Source organism: Pholcus phalangioides, unplaced genomic scaffold, assembly GCF_987345545.1.
Source record: "Pholcus phalangioides strain wild (caught in Gottingen) unplaced genomic scaffold, Ppha-v1.0 ptg000030l_1, whole genome shotgun sequence".
Classification (NCBI taxonomy): domain Eukaryota; kingdom Metazoa; phylum Arthropoda; class Arachnida; order Araneae; family Pholcidae; genus Pholcus; species Pholcus phalangioides.
In genome coordinates, this window is record NW_028301620.1 from 8235823 (window position 1) to 8263434 (window position 27612).

Sequence of the window (27612 nt, forward strand, 5' to 3'; positions counted from 1 at the left end):
CGTGATATTGTCTATCATCTTTCTTTCTGAAGAGTTCATCCTTTTGAAGACATCTTGAATATAATTAATATTTTAAACAGCGAACTGAAGGTTCAAAGATCACGTTTTGAAAACAAAACCACACTCACGGAACAGCGAAAACGATTTGTGTGCGCCAAGACGGCGTACTAGCAACCCGGGATAAATTTTATATTTTCCCCGCACTGAAATGGACCCTCTCCAGAAAGTGGGGTTCCGATAACTCTTCTCCTGATCTGAGGACTATAGTAACATAGTTGAAAATAGCTGCATGTGAGAAATCTGGATTCACATGATATAGTTACAAATGAACCAACATACTTTATATGATAAAAATTGTTTTTTCGGGTTCGGAGACCGTCGTCCGTTTGAGTTTGTTCTCAACGTTTCCCCAACACTAGTGGTTGGCATCATCAGGAGAATTGATAAACTGGATCAAAGTCAATTTTTCCGGAGTCTCAGGTTGTATTTATGGACATAAGTGGCTTGAACTACACTATTGTTTTGCGATTGGTCAGTTGATTCTATGGCTGGCAGCGTATTGTAAACAGTTGTTATGCTGGTAGAACCTGATTGGCCGAGAGATGTGGAGTTATCTGATTGGCTGTTGTCATCATTCTGTTGCTGGACCTTGAAGGGGAAGGTTCTTGTTCTTCTGAGAGCTGGTGTCCAGGATCTGCTCAATTTCAAAGTTTCTTCTCTTCTATTATAGCTGTTTTTGTGCTTGTATATTTCAATAGCCTCTCTGTAGATTCGTGGGAAGAAGTGGTCAACATTAGCTATTACCTGTGTTTTGCTGAACTGTACACTGTGGTTGTCGTAAAGCGCATGCTCTGCCACCGCCGACTTTTCTGTTTGGCCCATTCTGCAGCATCGTTCGTGCTCTTTTATTCTCGTGGCCACAGATCTTTTTGTGGTTCCAATATATACCTGACCACAGGTGCACGGTATTCGGTAGATCCCCGGTGTTGATAGAGGGTCACGGTGGTCTTTCGCTGATCACAGCATTTCACATATTTTTCTGGTTGGTTTGAAAATGGTCTTTATACGATGTTTTTTCATGACCTTGCTGATTCTTGCCGTCACTCCGGGGATAAAAGGCAGCACAGCTTTTCCAATTGATTGTGACTGCTCATTTTCCGTTGGTGATTCCTTGATGGAGCGTAAGGCTTTCTTGATGTCGTCTTTCGTGTACCCATTAGAGCGGAAAACTGATTTTAAGTGCTCGATCTCTTTACCTAGATCTTTTCCTTCACATAGTCTTCTTGCCCTCTCGGTCAAGGTTTTCAGTACGCCTCGTTTTCGGTGAGGATGATGATTGGAGAGCTTATGCACATATCTGTTGGTGTGAGTAGGCTTACGATAAATGCTGTGGCCTAAACGTTGACCTTGACGGCTGACCAGAACGTCCAAGAACGGGATCTGTCCTTCTTTCTCTATTTCCATAGTGAACTTGATGTTCGGATGGATTCCGTTGAGATGGTCCAAGAATCGGTGAAGATTTTCTTCACCATGCTCCCAAACAACGAATGTATCGTCAACGTAGCGGAGCCAAATTGTTGGTTTGAGAGGCGCTGTTGTTACTGCCTGCTCCTCGAATTTTTCCATAATTTTCCGTCTGTTCATAGATGGAGTAGCTATGGGAAGCCCCTTGAGCCAGGTAGTTGCCAACTTCAAGGTCAACGTTTAGGCCACAGCATTTATCGTAAGCCTACTCACACCAACAGATTTGTGCATAAGCTCTCCAATCATCATCCTCACCGAAAACGAGGCGTACTGAAAACCTTGACCGAGAGGGCAAGAAGACTATGTGAAGGAAAAGATCTAGGTAAAGAGATTGAGCACTTAAAATCAGTTTTCCGCTCTAATGGGTACACGAAAGACGACATCAAGAAAGCCTTACGCTCCATCAAGGAATCACCAACGGAAAATGAGCAGTCACAATCAATTGGAAAAGCTGTGCTGCCTTTTATCCCCGGAGTGACGGCAAGAATCAGCAAGGTCATGAAAAAACATCGTATGAAGACCATTTTCAAACCAACCAGAAAAATATGTGAAATGCTGCGATCAGCAAAAGACCACCGTGACCCTCTATCAACAACGGGGATCTACCGAATACCGTGCACCTGTGGTCAGGTATATATTGGAACCACAAAAAGATCTGTGGCCACGAGAATAAAAGAGCACGAACGATGCTGCAGAATGGGCCAAACAGAAAAGTCGGCGGTGGCAGAGCATGCGCTTTACGACAACCACAGTGTACATTTCAGCAAAACACAGGTAATAGCTAATGTTGACCACTTCTTCCCACGAATCTACAGAGAGGCTATTGAAATATACAAGCACAAAACAGCTATAATAGAAGAGAAGAAACTTTGAAATTGAGCAGATCCTGGACACCAGCTCTCAGAAGAACAAGAACCTTCCCCTTCAAGGTCCAGCAACAGAATGATGACAACAGCCAATCAGATAACTCCACATCTCTCGGCCAATCAGGTTCTACCAGCATAACAACTGTTTACAATACGCTGCCAGCCATAGAATCAACTGACCAATCGCAAAACAATAGTGTAGTTCAAGCCACTTATGTCCATAAATACAACCTGAGACTCCGGAAAACTTGACTTTGATCCAGTTTATCAATTCTCCTGATGATGCCAACCACTAGTGTTGGGGAAACGTTGAGAACAAACTCAAACGGACGACGGTCTCCGAACCCGAAAAAACAATTTTTATCAAATGTTGGCCGCGAAAACCTTATAGACTATATACTTTATATGGTATAGCAATAAGAAAGGCAAGAGGACAAAATATAATATAAGATGTCTGTACATACCGAATAAAATAGCGCTTCTTTTGGATGTTTGCCGTACTTTTTGAAAATGGTTTCTTGGTATATTCCTAATCCAGCTGATACTAGTAACGCTGATGTTAGAAGAAATATACCTAAAGAAAGAAAGAAAAAAAAAGACTTATTAATACAAATTGCACTAAATAAATAAATACAATGGCTTCCCCCAATTCCTATTCAAACATGTAATGACCTACTTATAAAATAATTTATGACACCACAGTAATTTTCTGTGTTGTTGATTCAAAAACGTTATGAGTGCACAGAGTTAAAATCTTAATCTGTTGACAAAAAAAATCTATCCACTCAATGAGAATGTTAAAGAAAGCTCTTCTGGAAGATAATCAATGCATGAAATGCAAACCACTGTTAATAAACTCATAAAGTTTTTGCAACTATTGTTAAATGAAAGATACAGTGCATATTCTCAAAAACAAGCAAATCACTTAACACTCTGATGGGTGCATCACTAAGAGGTAAATTGGTGGCTGCCTCATATGTGTGTGACACACGACTTATTTTTTACAATTTGCTGTAATTAACTTGGGATGTTTGGGTAAAATAAGTACAGAAAACTCAGAACAGAACATTTATGCATTTAACAAATTGGTAACGAAACATTTATTATTGAAAATTAGAAATAAAATGTTGATTTATTGAAACTGCACAAAGAATATGAATAAGAAGCTGTGTATCTGAGACACCTAACATGGCCATTGGAGTGTTAAGGGTCTACTCTAAATGGTCTTCAGTCAGCTCAATGGCTATTTTTGAATGTGTCAACAATCACCTCAAAATTTATGGCTTTTGCAATGACAATATGCAAGAGCTGTTTCAGCAACACACTTTCACTATCAAAAAAATTGAGTGTATTTGATGGATATAAATGAATTTTTTTTTATATATCTGAAGTTTGAATCAATGAAAACATAAAAAATTAAGGTTTTGTGTTAAATAAATGAAATATTTTAACATCAAAATGTACAGGAACCAATTGTGACCAAGGCGAAACTTCGTATAAATGTGAAAGTCATATAACTGAGTGGTATAAACGAGGTCCCACTGCAGTATAAGCATGAGGGGCAAAAAATTGTTGTTGGAAAAAGAGTTCATTTTCTTCTTAACATTTCACCAACGCTAGGGGTTGGCATCATAATGCAGCAACTTAGACACTTCTGGATAAGGTGAACCACTCGAGTAAAAACATGATCTTGCATAGACAAAAGCCCTTTCCTCTGAAAAAGTATTGCTTTCAATGCTGATAAAAAAACAAAAATGAGATGAGAAAATTACTCCAAAGTGTAATTTTAGTTCCGAAAATGATGAACTGTCTAATGACTTGTTTTGAGTTTAGTCATCATTAATTTATAATTTCCTTTATTTTTATTTACTGTGAAGACAGACACTTCATGCTGATTAGAAATTCAAGTTTAAATGCTTTTACAGAGAATCACCATATTTTGTTATTTCTCGAAATCATCCAAACTTACCGATGAGCGAGCTGGAACTAGATTTTTCAGAAGTTTTATTTTCAGCTACCTAAATAAATGATAGAATATAAATTATTTTCTAGGCTGTGATTTGAACCAAAACACTATCTCACAATACACTGTAAATACAAATACAGTGAAACCCTTCTTGACAATCACCCCATAGATGAGGGTCAACCCTCTTTTGCAGACAAATAATTATTTTAAAGGCTTATTCTTACTTTTACAAAAACTTATTGTCAATGTTGTCAAATAGTTTTTTAACCTGATGGATATGTTAAATATAATAAAATACTTACTTTTTTAATGTAGGTTAATATATTTTTATATTTTGAATTGTAACTACTGAGAAAAATGATCTATTTTGATATTTTAAATTTTCTGATCTGTCCAAAATTTCATTATAAATAATTTTTTCTTTTTCTTTGCACAGCATCTGTCAATACACAAAACTCATTTATTTTCACCTAAACATTTCATGGCACAGGCTGTATAAATCCAGAATTTTAAAGAGTATTTCCAATCAAAGCAGAGCTGGCAGGACTTGATACCCAAAGCATTGTTTTGCATGTTTAGGTACAGCTTCAATTGTATAAATACAAAACCATTGTATTATGAATGCTAGTAAATATACCATACCATATCATAGTCAAACTTAGCCATTCTTACTTTTACACTAAGAATAAGTTATAAGAATTTTGTAAGCATCATATACAAGGCAGCACCAGGGCCATCTTAAGAGCATCATGGGCTCCCGGGCCAAGAGATTTTTACGAGTCCCTATCAGGCTGATTCTTGAAAATTTCAACCAGATCTCATTTTTCTGAGGCCCCTTTTCTCTTGAGGCCCCGGGCTGTGCCCGGTTGGGCCCATGCCTTAAGACGGCACTGCCCAGCACTGCCAAATTAAATGACATTTTAGTCCTACAATTTAGTATTTTGATTGCTAGATATATTTTAATGTTATGCACACAATAAGGATATTGTTTTAAGCATCAGTGGTTATATCTAGACAATTTAATAACAGAAATCAGCATTACATATATATATATGGTGTAAAATATATTTTTAAACACCTATCTGTTATAAAAAGTGTACAGCACATGCTAATATCTATACACATATATAAGCAGTTAAATTTTGGAAGGTCAAGAATCATCTTGAATTAAAGAATATCAAATCAAATTCCATAGTTAATCCTTCAGCTTTTATACTGTGCTTATTCAAATGGTATATTTTATAAGAAAAAAAACCTATATATAATTGTTCGAAATAATTCTGTAGAGAATAGAAAATTATTTTACAATCATATTAAGTATTTATTCTTTGTATAACATAGTCACTTTAAACATTAAATGTAACTAATGTGTGTATTTCCAATGGGAATTTTTATATGCAAAAGCAATATTTGAGGTTTTTGATAAAGATTTTTGACATGACAGTTTAAACTGTCATAAACTGCCTTGCATCAAAAACCTGCCAACCCTGCAAGGAACAAAAAATTAAAAAAATTTTTTTTTAAATTAAATTTTTCACTTTAGACCGGTTTATCATTTTATAAAGGTGCATATTAGATAGTGTAGGTCTTAGGTTTTATTACTACAGAGAAACCTCAATATCAGGCATCTTCAACATGGTGCTCCCTGAAGTACCCAGAGTGCTCGATGTTCATGTCTGATTTCATGTTCGTGAGCACTTGATCAATGTTCTAAGTAAACACCTTGAACAAATTTCATTCAAGGGTTGAAATCATCCTCATTTCATGCATTTGTATATCAAATTTGCCGTAAGGATAATCTTCCTTTTGATGATGGGTACAGGCAGTGCTCACGACTGGGAATAGGTTGAAGTGCTGTGCTCAGTATAATGGTACTCTGTGAACCAAAAAAAAATATTGTTGAAGGAGTATGGTCACACTGAGAGGAAACAGCTTAACATTAAAGTATAGACATTTTGAAAAAAGACGAAAAAAATATTGTTAAAGAGGGATTTATTGTGTTATATCGACTATCTTCATAGTGAGGTTTCACTGTATATGTGCAATAATGTTATAAACCTTTATATTTCATACTTCGCCTAAAACCAAGTAGCCTACAGAACACGAGATTTCATAATTTGTCAATAACATACATATAAACATATATAATATATGTTAATATAACATTACAATACAACAACCTTCAGGCTTTCGGAAGCCAGCGTGGCAATAATTATCCCAATAGTGACCATGATTACAGAAGCATATTTGGTCATTGTATATCTATTAAAAGAAAAGATATGGGAGAGAATCAGAATTAATGTGATAAAAATGAAAAAAAATTGAAGCTGATAAACAGACATTCTAACCTTTTTAATTCTTAAAAATTTCTTCACTAAAAATTACGACATGATTTTGAGGATAAATGAGCATGTTTTAAGTGATAGAAAATATCAGTACTTTAAAACACTCTCAAATCACTTTCTTTGATTTCTTCTATTTGCTGTAAAAATTGCTCAATATCTACGCCTTTTTATTCCCTTTATTAAAAAAAAAATACAATAACATAACTCTGTACTTCATTTAATATAGTCCTATGATGGTAAACAGGAAAGCACATAAAGCAAATGCATAATTTTCTAACCAGAATATATTACTCAGTTACCACTAGTCAAAGTGTAGCTTCCAAGTATAATGTCTTAGTTTTACTGAAGCTTTTTTTTATTATACTCTAATGAACTAAAACACTATTACTAGTACGATTTGTTTCACACTACAAAAAAGTAGAGAAATTTGATTTCATTAGCCTAGAAAGTTCTCACTAATTTAACCCTTTCTCATACTAAAAGTCCCTTCAACTCAGACATTCATCAAAGTTTTTCTTTTCGATGTAACTCAAGCATAAAATATTACAACCAAAGAAATCAGTGTTTCAGAGAGATATTTTTGAAATGCTGGTTGATGCAAACAAATTTAAAATACCAAAAGCAAAGACAAATATTTAGATGGATATCACTGATACAACTTGAGAAAAAATTGTAATCTTGAGATATAATAATGATGTCTCAAGATTAAATAGCAATGTCAATACATGAAACTTTTCTATAGAGTATATATATAAGCAATAATTTCTGATATTCTACTATATTTATATTATATGTACTGTACTATTATGATAATAAAAATGTGATCTGGGAAAAAAATTATACCTGCGGTTAAGAATTATCATCCCCATCAAGAGATTTGCACCTAGAGAACCCTGAAAATAAAAAATAAAGACAGTATAAAATCAGAAAAAATATCTACTGAATAACAGCTGTTAAAAATTTATTTTTATTCCAAATGCATACCAATTATAAAAATCGCTATAAATGATAAAAAAAACTATGAATCTAAGCAATGATTCGAAACAAAAAAAATGTGACTTATGAGAGCATTGTGGGGGAAGGAGAACACACCAGAGATTTTCTCAAAAATAACTTATCGGTGATAGAAAATTTCAAAAAGCTTAAAATAACTTACAAAGACTATAATTTGGTCAAAAATCTTTACAAGTCATCACATTATCCTAAAAAACATTTCCTTATATGTGCATGATTAACGTTTGTGAAAAGCAGTATTCCATCATTAAAATCTCCATTTAATGATAAAGACCAATTTTTTCACTAATGGTAAAATAATTTCATCATTACAGGGTGCATAGCTAACACCTCTCACCACAAATTACTCATAAAACTTTGATTCCAGAGGAATATTTCCAAATAAAAATATCTAAATAATATAGACTTCAGATACATCATTCATATATTTCAGGAGATATAGTTATTAAAATAAAATAAAAACTTTCAATGTGGACATCCTCTCCATAAAAACCCAATTTGAAAGTAGTTGCCCAGTCTCTCCTCATGCCAAAAAAACCATGTTTTTAAGTGCAATATTCGCCGAGATATTTGAATTCAAAAAATCACTGAAAAGGTGGGAAAGGAACAGCATAAATGAAGTGAAGATGCAATGTCTGTTACTTTATGATGTTCACCTCTCCAGCTATTTTTTTACCATTTACCATTTTACCATTCCACCATATAGAAAGTTAGTTTTTTTAATTTTAATAATGATAACATGTTGCAAGGTTGCAACATGAATGATATCTGAAATCTACACACTATTTAGATATTTTAATAACGATAACATGTTGCAAGGTTGCAACATGAATGACATCTGAAATCTACACACTATTTAGATATTTTTTCTAATTGAAAATATGCCTTTAGAAACAATGGTTTGCCAGTAATTTGTGTTGTGAGAAGTTAACTATGCACCCTATAGAGATATTGGCAAAATAGGATATATAGAAATGATGTAGAGGAGGGGAACTTATTTTTCAGTTAGTGTGTTTTGTAGTTATTTATACAAATGGCATGTGAATTATACAGAAATTTCCTGATGCACATCACTTGACCATTTTTTTTTTTGAAATTACTATGCTTGTGTTAATAAACCTTTGCTACCATAAAAAGGCATAACCGCACATAAGCGAGTATGCGGTCAAATAAATTTCTGAATCAGAACATCATAGATTTAAAAATTACAAATTTTTCACAGTTAAATAGTCATCAATGAAAAACTAATCATTAAAAGCTAAAATTTATATTGAAAAAGATTACTTACTGATTTAAAAATCATGTGTAAAGGCATCGAAATGTCAAAGTTCAAAGCATAATTGTTGGTTACACTCACAGAAAAAAATAGTGTCACTAGAAATATATAGCTTCTGTAAAGATATTAAAGTATGTTATAAAACTGTAGTAAAATCAAAATCATTTCTGAAGCAAAAACTGCGGGGACTAATAAATTGCCAGATTAGAATGAAACTAAAACAAAATTGGAATTGGTGCCCAGTGCTGTCTTAAGACATGGACCCACCCTGGCATGGCCCGGGGCCTCGAGGCGGGGGCTCACAAAAATGAGATCTGGTTGAAACTTTTGAGAATTTGCTTAGTAGGGCCTCAGAAAAATCACTTGGCCTGGTGGCCCCCATGATGCATAAGACAGCCCTGTTGGTGCTTAAACATGTGTGATCACTGAATTGGAGTCTATGGAAAACATATGATTTGGTATTTATGTCAGCTTGTCTATCAACATATGAAAAAGCCCAAATCTTTTTCTTTTTACTTATTTTCTTGAAAATAAATATGTTTAATTCTAAAGAAATTTTGCTGTGCCTAAATTTTTGAAAGCTTTGTGAAGCACTGCTGATATTTATATGAAACAGAATGTAAACTCTCGGAATAATTTATTGATGTTTATAATGACCTTTGTACCAATTAAAACTTGTTTTTTATATTGAGATTTTATAATCCTCCCCACACCCCAAATTTGCCCCTCTAGTAGAAAAAAAAAATTATATATATATATTTTATAAAACTCAAAAATACTGGGGGAAAAGTGAATTTCTTAGGGAAAAAAATTCAGCTTGAGTTTATCAACCCCTTCCCCCATAGTGAAATAATCAATTTCTGGCCAGCAAAATGGGTTCAACTCGATTCACAAAAACAAAGCTATGTTTGAGCATCATGTTGGGGGGGGGGGGGGACTCTCTGGCTTAGCAACACGCTGAGACCTTGAAGCAGATTTGGTCAGTTGAGGCCCCAGACGTAAAAGACAACATTGGGCCCGGTAAATTAGAAAAAAGTGTAAAGTTTGAGTATTTTGGAGCTGTTCAGAAGTTAGGGCCCCAGGCACACGATCAGGCATTCACTGTTACATCTGCCTTTGCTGAAACCCTTACAAATTGGACAAAATTTATGGTAATTGCAATGCAAAGCTGACCATCCAAGGCCCCCCCACCTCATGTACCAAGAGGCTTGCAGACAGTGCACAGGCGAGCTCTTCATTAAGATGGTCCTACGTTGAACGGGTTTAAAAAAAGGATCAATCCACACAGCAAGATAATTGCAACAGTTTGTGGCCCGCGAATGATAGCCATCCCTTATATCTGGTTAGCAGACTGAAAATTTTGTATGACCATGCCTTTCTGCCCTTGCGGTAGCCACTGATACAATAGAAAATGTTTTAATGCTGTCTCGTGAAATGGAGTGAATAAATAGAAGAAGGATAAAACATCTGGAAGATTTTGATAATTTTTCATGGAAAAAAAACTATATTTCAGGAGAAAAGATTGTTTCCTCCAAAAAGTGTCTAATTTTTTAGGATCGGTTTACACATGGGTCTCCAATTTTCTATCATTTTGGCGGGCCTCAGGTTTGGGGGGGGGGGTTGGCTTATATACGAGTATATACGGTATGTAAATAATGTCAAACATATCTTGCCAAATGAATGATATAAAAAAATGTATAAAAAATTCTAAAAATAAGGATATAAAACTACCGTAAAGGCACATGTGGCTTCTTCCTCCCACAATCTATCGTGAAGAAAAAGCCTTCCATAGCTACTGTAAGAAACTGAAAGAATGTTATCAAATTTCCACATCCTGGGTCCCTTCTAAAAGTAAAAACAAAATAGAATCTATATTAATGGGATCACATATGCTAACATAATGTGAAATATAAAAAAAACTTTTCTCTGTAAAATAACAATAAATACAATGAAAATCTTATGTCTATAATAATGTAATAATCAAAATAAAAATATTAGGTCTACGCTCCGGTCCTGATGCACTTTTCATTGTAGCAGGGCTGAACAAATCTCAGGCGGCAGGTTGCCATAGCAACTAGAAAATAGGTATTAGCAACTAAAATGTTTTAAATTTTTACACAGCACCTTGATGGAAGTCTAATAGCATATTGATCATGACGAGCCAGAGCATACTTAGGTACTTCAGTGAGCATCACAATGCTCCTTAGCAACAGATTAAAGCAGAGCTTCACAGATGCCATGTTAACTTAAAAATTGATATTGGCACCTATATATATATAAAACTTTTACCTTGTATGATTACTAAATTAGAGGGTGAACACAAAAGTTTTAGAATTTCTGTCAGCATGTCAACTGACATGAGAAGAATCAATCTTTGGAAAATTCACAATGCATGTTATTTAGGACCATTTTTCTCAAAGAAAAGAGATGCTTGGATCCTAAGAGATTTGGATGTATGTACCACATCAAGCAATATGGCGCTGTAGCCCAGGTCAATAAGATAGTTGCCTGAAGTACCAAAGGATGTTTTGAGGTGTTGCGATTTGGATACCTGGTTTGTCCTTGTCAGAAAGTTTCCTGACAAAGGGGTACAACAGAAAGGGCGACATGACCATAGAAAAAGATTTCTGCAGCAGGGAGTCCCACACCGAGGGATTAGCGCACCCTCTCTCTGTGAGTATAAAAAAGATTGCAGAGTGTGTGATGTGATCAAAATGATCAATAAGAAATTTAGCCCCTGATGAAAGGTGCCTGACTTGAACAAATGTGTCAATGTTATCGACTCAAGGGACCTATTAGGAGGAGCCACAATGACTAGGGTCAAAAACTTTTGATCCCTTGGCAAACCCACTGGAACCTTGGTGGTGTTCTGGGCATCACACAAATACCACAGCTATGAAGTCATCGCAGGTAAGACCATTATACACCTGGGCTCCCTGTTTTTAGTCATCATGAATTTGGGGGGGGGGGGGAATGACTCGAAAACCTGAATGAAAGTATCAGAGGATAGGACACCCTCAAAATTTTGGGTCCCCACAATCATAGGCTCATACAGGCACGTATACTAATGTATACGGGGATCATGCAATGAAAGCATTTGCAATTGGTTGTTCAGTAATTTGTATGGTGTTGTGAAAGATACTTAAGCTCATTTAACTGGACTCACCTGAAACTGGTTTTTTCAACGAACACAAAGGAAGTTTGTGCACCCATGAGCGGATTAGGACCACTGCAGGGGGGGGGGGGGGGGCGTATGCTACCAGATCGATACTAGTGTATACATCACTTTTTTCAAGTGTGGAAATGAGTTACAATATATAAGATGTTTACAAACTATTTAGAAAAAAATTAGAGGGGTAGATAGTATCTATATATCAAACAGGCTTGTCGCTAGGCTGGGGTAACTGGAGTGTTGCTTTGGGGCGTCTGGCCGAATTGGGGGGGGCATAAAAAATATAAACTTATTTTGCATAATAATCTTTTGAAAGGCCTCAAAGCAGAATACATCGAAGTCTGCAATGTGCATCACAGAACATTCAGTGCTACTGCAGAACAATTTGGAATAATTTTAAGAAAAGTGTTAAAAACACATTATGGGAAATTTTACTGCAGAACATTTTCAGTCAGCTGAGGACTCGTTAAAGAACAATACAAAACATTCTGCTCTGGGGTCAAGGGTCTGAAGAAAAAGTCTACCCCAGGGCCCAGAGAAGGCATGCTATGGCCCTGCTATCAAAAGACAAACAATATTTAAAATCAGAACCTATGGTCACAACCCACTCAAGAGGGCCAGTAGCATGTCTTCCTGGATTGTTGGAGCCTGGATTTTTACACGATGGCACCCCAGCATAGTTGAGAGCATTGGTGCACAAGACAACCTGGAGAGACTGCGAAAGATATCGTTGCAAGAACATTTGTTGCAGCAGAAGAGATTCATATGGCACGAGAAGTCTATGAGAGGGTGCGGCAGTCTTTCTTTTGGTTGCTGTGGTGGTCGAGTGTCCATAGTGATGGACACGCATCGCAAAGACCTGGGTTTGAACTCCACAGTTGCGGTCAGCTGAAATTGGTTTTCTGTGGTTTCGAATTTCAAGGCGCAAATGCAAGAGCTGGTCTTTTCATTGAAAAATCTCGCCACATAGGCCAACAGGCCTACAACGGTACAATAATTCAATCATTTCACTTTACTCATAGTTGGAAAAATCGACAGCAGATGGCAGTACTGCACATAACAAGCATTACACAGAAAAAGACTTCGTTATGTTGACAACACATATATGAACAGCTTCCAGCATGGCCCAGGTCTTCTTTGACCTGGACATCCCCCCCCCCCCAAAAAAAATCTCTTTAGTGAGAGACAAAGTGGCTGGCCATGATCTTGTTAGGAGAAGTCTTTCATTCAAAGATGTGAACTGAGCAATGACACTGTTGGACATCACTTAGAGAACATCCTTGAGTCTTTCATTGATCTGAATGGGATTGTGCAACCTATGATTTCATTACGTCTTTTCTTTACTGTTGAAACTTTAGCATGAACAATTTACTTCACACTTTCCGGACACACAGAGTGGATTTTCACCATACACTATTGCAGATACTGTTTATCTTGATGGGTGCTATCACTATAGGTGCCAGAACATGGAGAGGAGACTATTTGAGTCACCCCCAATAATTAATGAATAGGTAAAGAATTTATTGGTTCAATGCACCATTCTGTCTCCTGCATACATTTTTGAGCTCCATATACAGTTTAACCTCCCAATAACGAACACCCATGGAACCAAAAATTTTGTCTGCTAATTGGGAGGTACGATGTGCGGTAGAACCTCGTTTATACGACTTCACATTTATATGATGCTTGGCTTCAGTCGTGATTAGTTCCTATGAATATTGGTGTCGAAATGTATATGTTGCTTTGTGTGCGTAAAGTGAACGCCAGTGGTGGTTATGCATAATCACCAATTGCCTTAATAAAAAAACTTGATTTGAAATTTCTCTACATTTTTCTCTTTCACCTGTGATTATGAATAATTTTCAAATAAAATGGAAAGTGCACTAAATATGGAAAAATTTATACCCTTTCTTCACTCCATTAAAGTAATTAATTATTTTCGGCTTCTTTCAAATTTGTGCTTAATTTATGTGTAGGTGTTTCAGAAACTTAAAAAATTCTGGTTCTTTCAGACTTGACATATTTTTTTCCCCAATTGTTCTTCTCTATTAGAGGCAAGCCATTTTTTAACTTGCTAACTGGTGGGATTTTTTGCCAATCAGTAACGAGGAAAAAAATTTTAATTTGTGGGCAATATCCCCTTCCTTTTTTTGTCAAACCATTGACTCTGCTGTTGAATGCCCTTTCTTCAAAGTGGCCCACCAGTTCGAATTCCTTATAAAATGGCCTGATTAGAGGACCACCAATCTGAATGGCTAGTTTTGTGAGAGACCTTTTCAGAGAAGTTTTACTGTATTTTTTTTCAGGGCAACACCAGGGCCCCGGCGTGCTAGATTAGAGGGGGGGGTGCCAAACACCGTCCATGGCAATTTCACAGGCATTTCGCCCATAGCACGTTTCATCCCTAGTAGCCTACATTTTTTTCCTGGACACTTCACTTGACTGTATGAGTGACCAATTTTGAAACTGTTACTGGGTGAGTGAATGACCATAAGATTGATCAAGTGTGTGACCATGTCAGATTTACGTAAGTGTAGTCACTAATTTGATCACTTAAATGGTCCTTCACTCACACGGTCAATTGACCGTGAAACCTTAAGGCAGGTGAAATTTCCATATCTTGCATCGGGTGATAAAGTACCCGGTTGCAACCTTGGACAGTGCCGTCTTAACGCATGGGCCCACCCGGAGCCTCACAAAAATGAGATCCGGTTGAAATTTTCTAGGATTTACCAGGTAGGGCCTCCGAAAACCTACTTAGCCCGGGGGCCCATGATACTCTCAAGACGGCCCTGGCCATCACTATGACCTAATTTTAACTATGTGTGCGAGATAACTACTGCATTGACTGTTGACATTATATATAATCATTAAAAACAAATAAAATAAACTCACCTAATCAATATTTCTAAAAATACCACATTACAACAGCAAGCAGATAAAATAAGGGATATTAAGAGTAACATTTTACTTAATAAGGAAAAAATAATAATTGTTTTGCTTATATAAATAAATGGGGGGTTTAGGCCATCACTAAACTATAAATCACAAAGGAGCCATCCAATGAAAATGACAAGTCATTGAAACGCCGATTTAATGAGCATACAATACATATACAAATATTTATATCATCTCCTTGAACACGAATCCTCCATTCCCGCATTTATTTCTTCCACGTACGGTGTTGCCATGCCACGTGAATGCAGAATCATGTCACCTCATGCGATGATTTCAAATAGTTTTTTCCCGCCTTTTTCCTTGGAAATTAACTTTTAATGTGATCGATATTTAAATTGAATTGATTATTTTACTGCCACCTAGGAAGTGCGAGAGGGCAAAAAAAATTTAATAAGTGCGTGACCTAATTTTGATGGATAAAAAAATATTATTCATAGGTATAATATAAAGCTGAACAAAATATAATGAGACATACAAAATAAAATTAATTGGGAATATTTTCGAATTTTTAATTTTTTGACTTGATTGACATCATCATCTAGCGTGGGGCGTCTCATTATCTAGTGATGGGGGGGGGGGATAAAAATGTATATCCGTCATGGCGCGGGGGTGACAGGTCTCGCAGCTGGTAGTCTTCACGAATGTTTCGTAATAATAACGAAAACAAAAGTCTTTTTCCGCCCTGCACGCACTATGGGCGAATACATTTTCTTCCTTCGTGCCACAATCTGAATACAAAGTAAAGGTCATTTGCCCTTGTTGTTGTTAAGGTAAACAACGGGTCAAAAATTGTTCAACTGATTATCAGCCTTATCCTTAACAAGCTTAGGCATGCACCTCCGTCGTCTCGTCTCTTGTTTTTCTTTCCCATGTCCGGCTCAGCAATTTTCATTAAAGAGGCAGCTTCCGAGAAATGGTAAGAAAGCGACCTTAAAAAATTATTCCTTTGTAATTTCCCGTATATATTTTCTATCGGGTGCGCTTTTTTTGAAAACGTAAGTAGGATGAATGTACTTCAATCCGCGTTAAGATGACAAAAATAAAAATCCACCGAAAATAATAAATATCGACTAGTTGCGTATTTACAGGGGAGGGCTTAACGGGCTGTAGCCAGGGTGGCAAGTTCAGAGAGGGTGGCGAATTTGAGGAATGATTGGCCAAGAAAATTGATGGAATGGGAGAAGGGTGGCAAAATTTGTATAACCCCCAATGAATCCGCCTCTGCCTAGACAGCTAGAGGCTAAACCTGTGAGCAAAACGGTTCAATCTTTAATACAGCTGTGCCTGTGAGTGACCTAGAGGGTTTGCAAGCACATGAATGAGCAAAAGAGTTGCCTATAGTGCGTGCAAGCATGTGAATGACTAGAAGAGTGACCTAGAGAGTGAAAGCATGTGAATCACCTAAAAAGTGATCTAGAGCTTGTGAATGACTTAAAGAGTGTGAGCTTGTGAATTGCCAAAAGAGTGATCTAGAAGGTATGGAAGCTTGTGAATGACTAAAAGAAGGGCCTACAGAATGAGGGACCAGGTCTGTGAGTGACTTAGAGCATGTGTAAGCATGTGAATGACCAAAAGAGTGATCTAGAGCATGTGAATGTATCCCAATGACCAAAAGAGTGATTCAGACCAGTTTTAAACTGTGAAAAGAGTGACCCAGTAAGAAACTATGTTAGTGAGCAATCAAAAGAGTTACCTAGGATATGTGAGTGACCAAAATAGTGTGCAAGCATGTGAATGACTAAATGAGTGACATAATAAAAGATATTTTTATAAAAGGTGTCATCACTCCTGCTATCCACCACCCATAGCATTAATTATTGGTTCTTCTGATCTAATACATATATCGTCTCCCTGATGCGTGAATGTGAAGATTTCCAAAAACTGGGAAATGACGTTTGAATGTTTACGCTACCCATGTGTCACTGCAAGTAGCAAACTGTCACAAGAGTCACACTCAATGAGTATAATTTTCTTCAAAATTGTTTCATAGCATACATTTCTAAAGGGGTTAACACATTCGTGTTTCTGGCAAAATTTGAATAGCAAAACAAGGGATCCAACCAGTTGATAAAAAAGAAAATCAAAATTTGCACATTCATACTTCTGACATGAGGGGGACGATACATATATATATGTAGACTATTGGCATCACCATCTTGACCTCTTTTCCCAGTTCTTAAAGTCCATTTCAGAGTGCATGGAGTTTAAGTCACCTGTGCTCATTTTTTATGTTGGGGAAGGAGCGTATCTGTACCATGTTTTGAATACTCTGGCTTCCCTTCAAACTTCCATGTGTTGAGCTAAGTAGGGGTCCCAGAACATCTTTTTTTCAGGGTTCTATGGTGCTATCCTGATTGCCCTGTGACTCTCAAACATACGTGCAGTCCTGGTTAAGAACTATTTATTAATACGAACCTAGGTATCTATATACCTACACTAAGACAACCATAAGTATTCTTTATGGGCATTGTATAATATTTTATCCTGTGTATATATTGTTTACAATTTTTTATTAATTGCATTTTTAATTGGATTGCTATATTTTTGAAATATATGACATCCATATTTTCATGGGCATCTTTTTCTCAGCCACCTCGTTGGGCATTTTGCCTGTTGTGGCCTTGTATTTGTATTTAAGAATACCATTCAACTGCATTTTTCGACTTCATAATCAAATCACTGTATTATCAATTCGTATAGTGTTTCTCAAACTTTTTCCACTCATGGCCCCCTTCTTAACAATATCTTATATTTTCTTTTCATGCCCTTAGAGATGTGAGATGAGAATATTCTCCTGGATGTAAAAATTGGAGAATAATCGAGAATATTCATTTTTCTTTTAATTAATTTTAATTTTACTAATTTTGTTTATATTGTGAAATATATAAATTAGTTTTCATTGCCTGAAACATTTACAACAAAACAATTTTTGACATATTCACCCCCAATGACAACTTTTAGTTCGAGAATATTCTCCAGGTCATGAGAGGTTTTAAAAGTTTGGTTATAAAAAGATTTTAGAAACCATTAAATTAAAACATTAAAAAATTATTTTAAAATTAGATTAATTTTCAGAAATAATTTCACAACACAAAAGAAATTAAATCAAAGTTGATTGATAAAGGAAGCAATTATTATACAATCACCTTCATTCTAAGGAGGTACAGAACTGTTGTTTTATTCAATGCACATACACTTAAATTCTGTATCACTCGCATTTCTTTAAAAGTTGTGTAATTCGACCATGTTGGTTTAATTTTCTTGCTTTCAAACTTTAATATTGTGGTCTACAAACTTCAATATTCCCATCTTCTTGATGGGAAGAGAGACAGGGATCTCTCAAACAAGTACTATTATAAATTACTAGAGAATATTCTTATCAAAAATAATTATTATTCTCAAGTTATTTATAGAGATCATTATAATACATATTATTACATATATTCTTGATAATACTCTCTGGAAAGATTTTGTTAACTGAAGAACATGAGATATGGGTCCACCCCCCGCGTCAAAGGTGGAGTCGACTGATCTAATGTTTATGAATTGACCTCATGATATCATCGTGCCCCCCAGACTTCCAAGTCTATCTCCGCCTATGCTGAAGAATATTCTCATCGAGGAGAATATTCGAAAATATTCTCTGGAAGGACTATTATTAACAACTTCAGAATAATTTTTATTATTTTCGTCATTAAATTTTTCTAATTTTTCTAATTATTTCCCAAAAATTTTCTTTTATTTAGACATTTGAAAAAAATGGAGGGATACATGACTTTTTAAAAAAAATTAAAATTATATATTAAATTTTTGAATGCAATTTTCATGATTGAAAACTGAATAGATATGATTAAAATATACTCCGAAAATAAAATTTTCAAATTAAAATAATACTTACTGTATTTTCACAAGCACCAAAATTTTTTAGCCTCATTCTAAGTCAGAAACAGTACTTGCAAACAACATCATGAAATATTGATCATGCTGGTTTTATGTACAATTCACTAACAACACTATCCTCATGTTCACGCAAATGGTGAGATGGGGTTATTAGGATCCCATGGAAACTTTGATGAATGAGTACCAGATGCATTTCTTTCTCAAGAGAGTAGCATGTTGAGTAATGCGTGGGGTCACCCCACCATGCCAGTTGAAAGTTAAGCAAGCAAAGTATAAAAGTGGAGTTTATAAATATTCTGCTTAGCAGCTCTTCTAAGCTCTTAAAATCTGTACCGATTTTCTCATGCTCACAAACAGAATACACACAGATTTACAAGGGCTTACTCACATGTAATGTACAGTTATATCATGATGGTGGGGGGGGGGGGGCAACAATTTTTTTGTTCAGACTTTTGTGGTTGCCTCCCCCTCAGACTCCAATTTAACCTTCTTGGTCCTCAAGGTAATTTTAAATTTTACCTTTATTTTTGATTGTGAAACTGCCTGAAACTAGTTTCTGCTAACAGATGAGTATGAATAAGTTACTATCAAATGGGAGCCACTAAGTATGTAGGACAGATAGCAGCACAAGCAAGAACATGAAACGAGCATAACTCAGACAAGATACATTAAGTACATAAAGTACATTAGAGCCACACATACACTCAGAATACATATTCCAGCATGTACTGATTCATATTCAGATAAATTTTTCTTACACATTTATTGCCTAACTGTATATATATGGTTAAGTAGAAGTAGTTATTTATCCCATTGGTGACATAGGGACTGAGGAGGTTGATAATCACACATAGAAAATTTCAGGTGCCTATATCAATTTTTTAGTTGCCATGGCAACTTTTCTCTGGGATTTGGTAAGCTCTGCATTAGTTGATATTGAAAGAAATAATTAAAGTACCCTACTGTGGAGTTAAAAGTTAAACACATAAAATGTTAGGTTCTCAAAAGCATATTTTTTTAAATATTTTATATTTAAAATATAGGTATTTTATATTTTATATAGGTAGAAAAATCTGAACATATAGATTTTAAATGTACAGCTTACGGAAGAAAGCACTGATAAAAGGTCAAGGAATCTTAATAGTTTTTGTATCAGCTTCTTAACTTGTGAAAATATTTGTTGAGCAAAGTGTTTTTTTACAAAAAAACTTTTTTTTTTTTTGTAATTCCTAACACAATTATATATCTTGGAGTATGTTTATCTCTCTTTTCTCATGTTTCTCACCAGATTGTGTATAGAAGTTGTGGCATCAGAAAGAGTGGTCTCTTCCTTATCTTCAAAAAGGGGTTTCTAAGATTAGCCGTCTAGCTCTCCTTCAGGAAGTGCAAGTTCCTCTTGCAGCAACTGACTTTGAAGTAGCCTACGATCTGATCTATTGTAGATTCTCTGTGCTATAATGCTGCTATTGATAACTACACCCTGATCCAAAACAAGTAAAAATGGCAAAAACAGTATCCCTGAATATTGAGGGCATGACCTGCCACTCATGTGTGAAGACTATAGAAGGGACTATTGGCTCATTATCTGGGGTTTCAAGTATCAAGGTCAGTTATGATCAATTTTCAATTCATCTACCCTATCTAATTGTTTTGTTCGGTTTCTAAAGTTTAGATCTATTAAAAATTCTTAGCCTGTTTTTGTTGTTGAAATATTATATTCTTGTAGCACTTCAATTTGGTTCAAAATTAAATTATTAATAAATCAATTTTTTATTGATATGTTGATAAGTTTTTGGTATTGTAGTCATCAAATGTGATATAATGGAAGGGTTCACAAATCATATAATTAATTTTTTGTAGACATCAGGAAATATACAAGATTTCTACATGTTTAAAAAAAATGAAAATTTAGTCATATTAATAGACTTGGTAAAAGTGTACGGTGGAACTTCGGTTAATGATCTTAATTCGTTCTGCCAGCGCGCTCATTATCTGAATAGCTCGTTATGCGAATCAAACTTTCCCATAGGAAATAATGAAAACTTGGATAATTCGTACCACAATTAGTCATTCACATAAAAATGACTAACAAAATGGCATTCAATCAATAATTAAACAAATTAATAATTATACATAATGCAATAAAGTATATGTAATGCAAACACCAATAAATAAGTATACAATAGGATAATGCTTACAAATTAACTTACTTTAAACAACAGAGATTTACAGATTCACTGTTGCTTGCAAACTTATTCTTTTTGCGTGACTTTCAAAACGAACCTTATCCAATGACACTTGCTTTTGCCTCTTTTTTAGGATTTCTGGGAAATTGTAAATTGCAGTGTTCGTTAGAGAGAATCAATGCTTGCACGTTGATACAGCTTTATTTGGGTGGTTCTTTTCTGTAGAGTTTTCACAGATTCCTACACATTCTACACATCTCTATAATCTCATTTTGTATTAGGGACTCCTCCTTACTTCTCTCTTCCTCAGACAAGATACTGTCCATGAACCCTTACTGGTGCATGAAAAAGGGATCCATATAACTTCATCTACTGTCAACTTAGACATTTTTCACTAATTTTTTTTATTTAGCAAAGAAATGTACAAGCATACATATACAAATAGAGACAACTTTTCATCCAAGGTGAACATGACTGTCACATACTGGATGATGGGTTATTGATTAAAAAAAGTGCAATGTGTGGAGGGGGAAAATACCTATATATAAACACTTTTACATAAACACAAATATAAATGGGAAGGGAAATTGATAGTTTTAATATCGAATAACAGATGGGTGAAGGGGGAAAAACAAAATATATAATAGCAACATCATTGTATCAACATGTGGTAGGTGCATTTTAAATATCAAAATTAGAGATAATAAGTATGATTTGAATAATTGAGCTACTGTCAGAAAGGCAAAATATGTAAAATGTTGGTAAATATAATGGCAGAAAATCAATTACTTTAATTAGTGTGATGGGCGATTTCTTTGAAAAAACAAAAGACTAAAAGTACACTGAGATATCATCAATAGAGAATAGATATCTTTTGAGGTACTTTTTTGTACACGTAAAGAGAAAAAATTCTTAATTTCAATGGGTAGAGAGTTATAAAATTCAGGTATTAGGCCCCAAAGCAGAATATGCCGAAATGTGCGACGCATTTCGCAGAACAACCAGTGTTGTTGCAGAACAATCTAGAAGAATTTTAAGAAAAGTGTAGAAAAACGCTATTATTATATGTATATTTGAATTTTTACCGCAGAACATTTTCAGTCAGCTGAAAGCTTGTTGCAGAACATCACGAAACATTCTGCTTTGGGGGTATTAGGTAAGAGAAATGAATTTTTTAAATGTTTTTATGAATAATCGGCAAAGAATATGTAGCATTACGCCTAGCAGAAGATCGAGTGGATATTAATGGTAGGGAGTATTGACGTTTAAAGAGAAGTAACAAGGATTTATAAAAATATAAGTAAGTGGTAGAATTTCTATACTTTTGAAGAGAGTGATGGAAGGAGTATAATAGTCATTAAAAACTAATAATTTTCTTCTGTAATGATATAATAGGTTTTAAGTTAGTCAAATAGTCACTACCCCAAATAGGTAAGTATAATAAGTAAGAATGGAACAGTGAATAAGTAGTAAAGGGTGATTACAAAAGAGCAATTAACAAAATATTTTAGAAAATAAAATTTATACATTGTAAATCTTAATTTGATTTGTGGATTATGAACATGGGATTTCCATTTCATGTCAGAGTCAATATAAATACCCAGATATTTTATAGTGTTAACTTGTTCTAATTTATGATAGTTACAATCAGTGTTAATGTTACATACAGGTTTATGAATTATAAAGTCAATATTCAAGGCTGGAATGTTATGCAAAGAAAAGTTAATATATTTAGTTTATTAACTTTAACTTTATATTAACCAATAGTTCTTATAATGCAATCCTCATGCACCTCCAGTCCATGGTCTTCCCCAAGCACAAAATCTCTTCCACAAGTTGTGGCTCTTGTTCATGAGCTAGCCCTTTAAAGTCACATTCAATAATACAATCAACCCACAATTTTTTTTTCCAAGCAGAATTTAAAAAAAACTTCAGGTGCACATGCTTATCGTTGCTATGTCACATCTAGTTCCGTATTGTAAATATTCACACTCGCACGTGTGTTAATTTTTTCGACTGGAGCACGCTTACCGAACATCGTAGGAAAGAATATTACCCAAAATTCCATAACGCATGTGGGAAAAATCAAAAACCCATCAGCTCAGTTGTGATAACGTGAAAATAAATAGAATTGTAAAATTTTTGCTCGAGTCAAAATTTGTTCAACATTTTTGCTTGTTATGCAAATTGCTTGTTAACCAACCCGCTCATTAACCGAAGTTTCACTGTATTTGTTTTTTTACTATTGTAATGCTTTTGAATATAGACACATTATGATTATGAAATAGAAGAAAATTGTATTTATATTCATGTATTATGAGCTGTCATTTCTTTACTTGCACTTTTTAAGTTGATGTGTAGCAATATTAAGTCGTCATAATAATAATCATTTAAATTATTATTAAACTTCTATATTTATGTTTTCCTCCTTGGGATACTCACATGTTTGCTTTACTTAACCCATTAAAGACAACTTTGTTTTCTTTAGAAAGGAAAAAAAAAACACTGAGTGGAACCACTCCCACCATTTATATGCAAAGAAAAAAGTTGAAATTTTGAATGGCAAATTTTCTTACCAAGCTGCATCAATGGGTTAACAAGAAATAAAATCCTTAGTTTCTGGGTAGGCTATTGGTGATTGGTTATCGAGATGATCCTCCCCCCCCCCCCCCCCCCCCAGGTGGCAATAAAAAAGCTGACAAGCTTTATTTAAGAGTATAACACATCATTCTATTGTGTCCCATATTGGAAGAGCTTAGGAAATTTTGCCTATTGCTCTAACACCAAGTAGTATAACATGAATTGTGAATCATGTAGATGTGAAGAAGTAGCATGCTGTGGAGATTTCCCAGACGTTTTGCGACAGCGTTGAGAATGGAAGGTATAGTAAGTGTTACCATTTTGCTGAACCCCTGTATGTAGGATATTATAGTAAAACTGCAAAGATAAAGGCCATATCTAAATAAATGAGGAGGCTGCTCCTGTCTGTGATACCCTTTTTGAGAAAAGGGGCAGAGGAGGTCTCCTAGGGATATGGCCATGCACTCGACATGAAGTTATTGAAAAATAACACATGAGAGTTCAAGTTAGAGCAGAAAATCGGTACTCACCATGAGCTCAAAAGTTTAGTATAATTAAGAGAGTGTAACACTAAACAAATATTTAGATATTTTCCTTTATTTTTCAAATATGAAAAAATAGGTTGCCATTTTAAATTATATTTTAAAAACCTTATGGTGGTAACCTGATGTGAAACACACCTTTCTAACATCAGGTTACCACCATACCTATCAACCTATTTTTTCCTATTTTTTCATAATCACGCATAAGGTTTTTAAGGCGTGATTTTCACTAAGGCAGTTTATTCAGAATAGAGTGGAATCATTTTCTTAAATTTGTTTACTATGAGGATATATGATAATATGGGAATTTTGTTTTTATATTCTCTCTCAGACACTTGTCTTCTGATTCCCTATTCATATGAATACTTGTGAAGTGATTTCCTGTTAGAATGATTTTATTCTTTTTTCATGGTCCACCACTCTGATCTGTCGCCATTTAACTGCCACATATTTTCATACCTGAATATGGGAGCTATGTCATATTTGTGTTGGTGAAACTTATCAGTATGCTTGTGTGTGTGCCCAGCGTTTGGCATGTTTACTGTTCAGTAGATGGTGCCATCTATCTAGGGCGCAAACTTGATACTTTCTCAAATGGGGCAAGTACGCATTTTGGCACCCTGTGTAATGTAGAAGCAGCAGTTTCTTCTTCTTCAAACCGAGCACAACTCAGGTCTATCACCATCTATGGGCAATTTACTACCTAGTGAGTTGTGCCGGAAGTGTAACTGTGTGTGTACCTAGGGTTTGATTTTCAGTGCCGTCATCTATATTTCAGAAGTGAAGTGAGTGATGTGTTATGATTGAATTACATTTGCAGGTAATTCACTGTTATTTCTGGTATATAACCGGATGGGAGAAAATCTGCAGGGGAATATAAACTCCAAAATTGGAAAATTCTGTACACGGCCCCTCATTAACCTATACCCATTGTTTGGGAGTTCAACTTTGGTGCTTCTGAGCAAAATCAAGTTGCACCTTTCTATGGCAGTCTATGGTGTTGTCGAAAATATTTTTGTATTTCTACCACATATTTTACTGCATTTTTAGGGGTTACATCTTTGACAAAAAGATTCATAAAATGGGCTGAACAGTCAAAAGCAAGGACATGTGGCTGGTTTTGGACAATTATGTCACAAAATGTTTTCATTTTGCTCTCGTTATCGCAACAAACAGCAAAAACACTTTTATTATACTCTTGCTTGATAGTATCCATAGCCCTTTCAGCTAGTTCCGCACAGAATTCTGCTGTTTTCTTGTGTGTCACATTCTACAGCATCTATCAAGTGGATGCTCTTGCCAGTGTGGATACTCACAGCTATGATGGAGTTAGCGTTTGTATTTGACCAACCATCCAGTATCAGAGTGATAGTTGAATTTTTCAATCTGCAGTATCTGCAGTTTTATCTGCCTCATCTAATAATGATCCAGCTAATTTCTTCCTATTAGGAGGTATATAACCTGGATGCAAAGCATTTACCATTTCTATAAATGCATCACTATCGACTGTTAAAAGGTACAAGTATATCATTACAGGGTGTCTACCATTATGGAAAAGTCACGAAGTCTCGGAAAAGTCACGGAATGAGAAAAAGGTCTCGGAAGTCCCGAAAAAGTCACAAAATTTGAGCGCCACAGAGTTTATGATTCTTCAGAGATCTTTTTTGGTTTTTTCTCTAGAATATAGGCTTTGGAGAAGATGTGGAATTCAATATTTTTCTTCTCTGTCTGATTTTTTTTTTTGTCCTGGAGGGATGGATGGATGGGTGGGTGAATAGCAACAGAAAGGAACAATGTAGGAAGGAAGACGTCCTATCTTTCACGGTAAGATACGAGCGCCCTCTGATGATGTATACTGAGTTGAGAGACGTCGACGTGTACGTGGGTGAGACCAGACGTGGCCTCCCACACTGACGTTTTTGTTGTATTATTTTGTTTCTTATTTAATGAAGATCAGTGGATTAAACCATCTTAGTATCCCCTTTTAGTTGTATTAATGTGAGAATTCCCCACATTTGGGGGCTCGCCCTTTCAAGCCAACCATCCCCTAGATAAATGACGAGTGTAGAGACATTTCCTAAACGCGACGAGAAGCTGTCCAACGCGAGTGTGATACTGTGTGTGTGCATCTGGATTATTTAGCAGACTTTTTGTTTTCATCAGACGGGGTGAGTTCTTTTTCTCATAATGGAGATTTCTCTTGGAGAAATTCCATCCATTGCTCAAACTCTAAAATTCGCGAAATCATCAACCATAAAGCTCTTAAATGACATCATTTTTGCCGAACATTTCGATCGAAGCAGCAGAAAAAAGCTTCGAGCTTTCAAGGGATTTCCTTGGAATGTTGATGTTCCCGAAAGAAAAAAAATAGTCCTAGAATCATTTAATTTGTCCCAGTTAATTTCAGTCGGAAATGCCCTGCATTTGGAAATCCCCGAAACAAAGGAACAGATTTGCGACGAAATTTTTAATTTTTTGTCGAATGTGCAAGACTTTCACAATTATAATAGTAATAATAATTCTTCAGAGGATGACAGTGATGATGATGATGATGATGACGATGCCAAAACCTCCATATCGCAAGCTTCAGTTTATGGAAAGAACACCCACTGCACACGGACGCGACCCCACCACATATCCACCCTCACGCTAAGCAGAACAGAGACTCGTTCACCCCACGCGATCCCCAGCATGTAAACAAAAATGCTGTTGTGACGACGATTCCGAACCCTCCCTTCGAAAACCATCAAAGCTGTCAAGACGGAAGTTATTGGCTGGTTTTGAACGACTTGAAAGAGACGATGAGGTCTTTCTCGGGGAAAGATACATATGGTGTGAATGCTTTCATCGGGGACGTGGAGGAGAATTTTTCTCTTTTTCCCTCCCTGACTGAACAACAAAAAATCATACTGGTGAAACGAAACCTTGTAGGCCCCGCGAAAATGTTTGTCCAGTCTCAAAGAGGGCTAACGACATGGAAAACATTAAAGGGAGCACTACTTGAGGAATTTAGCATGAAGATAAACAGTGCCGATTTTGCACAGACGACTTCAGCAACGGAAAATGCGTCCGTCAGAAACCCTTTCCGAATATTTTATAGCTATTTGAGAATTAGCTAGCCATGGCAATGGTATTATCGATGATGCGTCGATTATAGAATATTGTATAAACGGTATTTCTGATTTACCAGCAAATAAATTTCTACTCTATGGGTGCCAGGCGAATTCAAAACGAAATTAATGGTGTATGAAAAAGTCTTTAATGAAACAAGCCGTAGCCGATC

The 27612-nt window shown here is 35.6% G+C and overlaps 2 protein-coding genes across 3 annotated transcripts in view; one reads left to right on the forward strand and one right to left on the reverse strand.

The window, feature by feature from the left end:
- Window positions 1-15346, reverse strand: part of Efr (ER GDP-fucose transporter) — a 36604-nt gene extending 21258 nt beyond the window's left edge. The window contains exons 1-7 of one of the 2 annotated variants that reach the window (XR_016195344.1): window positions 15059-15335; window positions 10723-10836; window positions 9004-9106; window positions 7545-7594; window positions 6537-6618; window positions 4360-4408; window positions 2855-2964 (exon numbers count right to left, since the gene is read on the reverse strand). Coding sequence is in view for 1 of the 2 variants with exons in the window: in XM_089252628.1 (XP_089108754.1) it covers window positions 2855-2964; window positions 4360-4408; window positions 6537-6618; window positions 7545-7594; window positions 9004-9106; window positions 10723-10836; window positions 15059-15129 (579 nt within the window). In the remaining variant the exon portion in view is untranslated. Of the gene's footprint in view, window positions 1-2854; window positions 2965-4359; window positions 4409-6536; window positions 6619-7544; window positions 7595-9003; window positions 9107-10722; window positions 10837-15058 lie in introns of both variants that reach the window. The other variant, XM_089252628.1, reaches the window with a different exon arrangement.
- A 363-nt stretch (window positions 15347-15709) lies between these two features.
- ATP7 (copper-transporting ATPase 1) overlaps window positions 15710-27612 on the forward strand; it is a 64170-nt gene continuing 52267 nt past the window's right edge. The window contains exons 1-2 of the mRNA XM_089252627.1: window positions 15710-16037; window positions 20310-20626. Coding sequence (XP_089108753.1) covers window positions 20522-20626 — 105 coding nt within the window. The 5' untranslated portion in view covers window positions 15710-16037; window positions 20310-20521. The remainder of the gene's footprint in view (window positions 16038-20309; window positions 20627-27612) is intronic.